The 2,517-nt window shown below is 35.5% G+C and overlaps 1 protein-coding gene across 1 annotated transcript; it reads left to right on the forward strand.

Moving 5' to 3' along the window:
• The first annotated feature begins 324 nt into the window (after positions 1-324).
• On the forward strand, positions 325-2,076 carry LOC107190422. The gene has a single exon (XM_015579219.1). It carries the CDS (start codon positions 325-327, stop codon positions 2,074-2,076), a length of 1,752 nt encoding a protein of 583 aa, XP_015434705.1.
• Positions 2,077-2,517: the final 441 nt, after the last annotated feature.

A 2,517-nucleotide genomic window follows, 5' to 3' on the forward strand; every position in this document is an offset into this window, starting at 1 on the left:
CACAGATTCTTAAACGTACGAGGTAAGGACGTAAATACAAACTGCACAGTTAGTGGCATTTAAGCAAGCGATCAAAGAACCACCATGACGAGTAACGGTATTTGTGAAGGTAAGACTTTATGATAATATTGTTTTTTTTTTATCGATAACCATTCATTTTTTGTAATATGATTCTTTTTCTTTTTTACATGTTACGCTGCATGCAATGATGTCGCCGTGGTACGTGGTTTTGGCATCGATAATTTGACAAAAACAGCAGTAGAATTGTTGAACATTTCTGAGAAACCAGCGATATTTGATTGCAAAAAATGCATGAAGCAAACAATGCTGACCAACGCGCAAAAGACAGCGTACCACCAAGTACATACATTAATCGACAAAGAAAAAAACAAAGTAATCGTGATCGACGCGCCAAGCGGATCCGGCAAAACTTTCCTTCTATCCACCTTGGCATCAGCATACGGCGAGTCGATACAGTACGCTGTCTTCAGGAAAGATCAGTCGAGCGAGCTTATACTAAGGGAGGTCAACGCCTTCACTTACGTGTCTTACAACATGCGTAATTTTCAATTACAGTATTGCGAAGCGGTCAATATATTTAGAATTGCTGGTCTAAACAATATCGATGTACTTTACAACCTGATATCTTGCACGAAAAAGTTCGTACATATCGATCACGCGATAAAAGTTATTATTCTGGACACGTATACTATAACGTCACCGCTAATGTTGCTATTATTGTTTATACTATCGTTAAGAAAGAATATAACGTTAATTTTCGCCGGGAATAGGATGCAGTTGGCTGCTGTCTCCAAGTCCCAGCTTCATAACCGGAGCAATTCTGATATACTCGATATTCTCGGTGACTCAACGGTAGATACACTGATCAAGAATGTGCGTTCAACTGACACAGATTTTTTGAAAAAAGTCTCACATTTCCGCAAAGCGATTGATAACTACAGGTCCGAAGGAAATATTCCATTTCACTTCAATATACGTTACGAACTGTATCGTCTTTTCCGAAGCAAATATAACCCAAACCTGCAAGAGCGTTTGGATACTGTTTACATAGCTCAATTTCATCAGGTACTTACGGAACGTTTGCGGCATATAATGGATATATTGGGCCCCAAAAATTACCACGTGGAACCATTTTTAAACATACCCTGTGAGTACGTGAAGGGAGATAAATTTTTTCCAGGTTTGCTTCTGGTGATAGGTTTTAAATATGTGCATATCACAGCGCGCGGCTTGCATCTTATTGTTGTTTTGAAAGAAATGATTTTTATAAATGGGCAGCTTGATTCGTTAATTATTCGTCACCACGATGGTAATGAACAGACGATCGAACGCTGCAAGCTAAATAATTATCAGATACTACCAGCCTATCGCACTTGGTTAAGTGCTTTGAACAAAAAGCAAAAAGAATTATGGCAGTTCCCATTGCGACCCTACATGTTGACATATCATGCGGCTCTTGGTCGTACGATCAACGACCCTGTGGAACTCAGTACGAATTGCTATAACGCTACCTCTATCTACGTCGGCCTCTGCTGTCTGGGATTAGAATCTAACATTTACAAAATTCATGCCGATAGAGATCTTCTAAGTTTCGCGGTGACAGATTACATGGAGCATGAAGAGAATGATCAGAAATATTATTATTATTATCCCCCGGACGATCAGGATCGTAAGATAATTTTAAATTATGTTGTCACAAGACAAGCTGATGATTACATGCAGTCATTGTTGAAGGGAATCAATTGGATCACCGCAAATAGTATCGCAGAGTTCGAAAATTTAAAAAACACTCGCTATTTACGCATTCCACGTAGCATCTATGAGAATTCGAAAAAAGTGAAAGACAAGACAACGCCTTCACCGTTGATGGAGGTTACTAAATTTGTTAAAGATAATCCGAATTTAATACGCGATATTATTCGAAAACTACCTAACGAACATTTTCCTACCGTTCGAAATGCAAAGAAAAAGGAATATAGAGGATATCCATCGTACATTACTTTAAAAGACGCGTATAGTACTTGGATGACACAGCAAAAAGAAAGCAGTATATAATAAGTTTTTTATGACAAGTGTCAATAAAAAAGATGTTACCTTTGTTACAAACATATAAAATAATGAAAAAGTTCCTCAGTGGTATAGAGTTACAAAATTATTTTCTATATTTTACTGACATAATTATTAATAATTCATAATTGTATTGTGAAAGTTTATACAAACATGAGTACAAGTATTCTTTTTACGAAATATGTTACTGTTGCCAAAATCAATGTTGTTCTATCTATACTTTCTTATGTATATTCATTCTTATTTGTTATTACTTCTTTTAATTAAGTGCCTTAAAATGTGAAGCGAAAAGTAATCTATTACTTATTAATTCACGTGAATTATCGCATATATCGTTTTTATATCATTATACAAGAATATGTACTTTTAATGTTCATATATTAATATGTGTGTAATTTTATAAATAAAGGATCAAAATAAAAAAAATAA

The sequence above is a fragment of the Dufourea novaeangliae genome, unplaced genomic scaffold, assembly GCF_001272555.1.
Source record: "Dufourea novaeangliae isolate 0120121106 unplaced genomic scaffold, ASM127255v1 scaffold199, whole genome shotgun sequence".
Taxonomy (NCBI): domain Eukaryota; kingdom Metazoa; phylum Arthropoda; class Insecta; order Hymenoptera; family Halictidae; genus Dufourea; species Dufourea novaeangliae.

Bases quoted from the DNA above. Each gene is read 5' to 3' on its own strand.
- LOC107190422 (XM_015579219.1), top strand. From the start codon at position 325: ATGCTGACCAACGCGCAAAAGACAGCGTACCACCAAGTACATACATTA.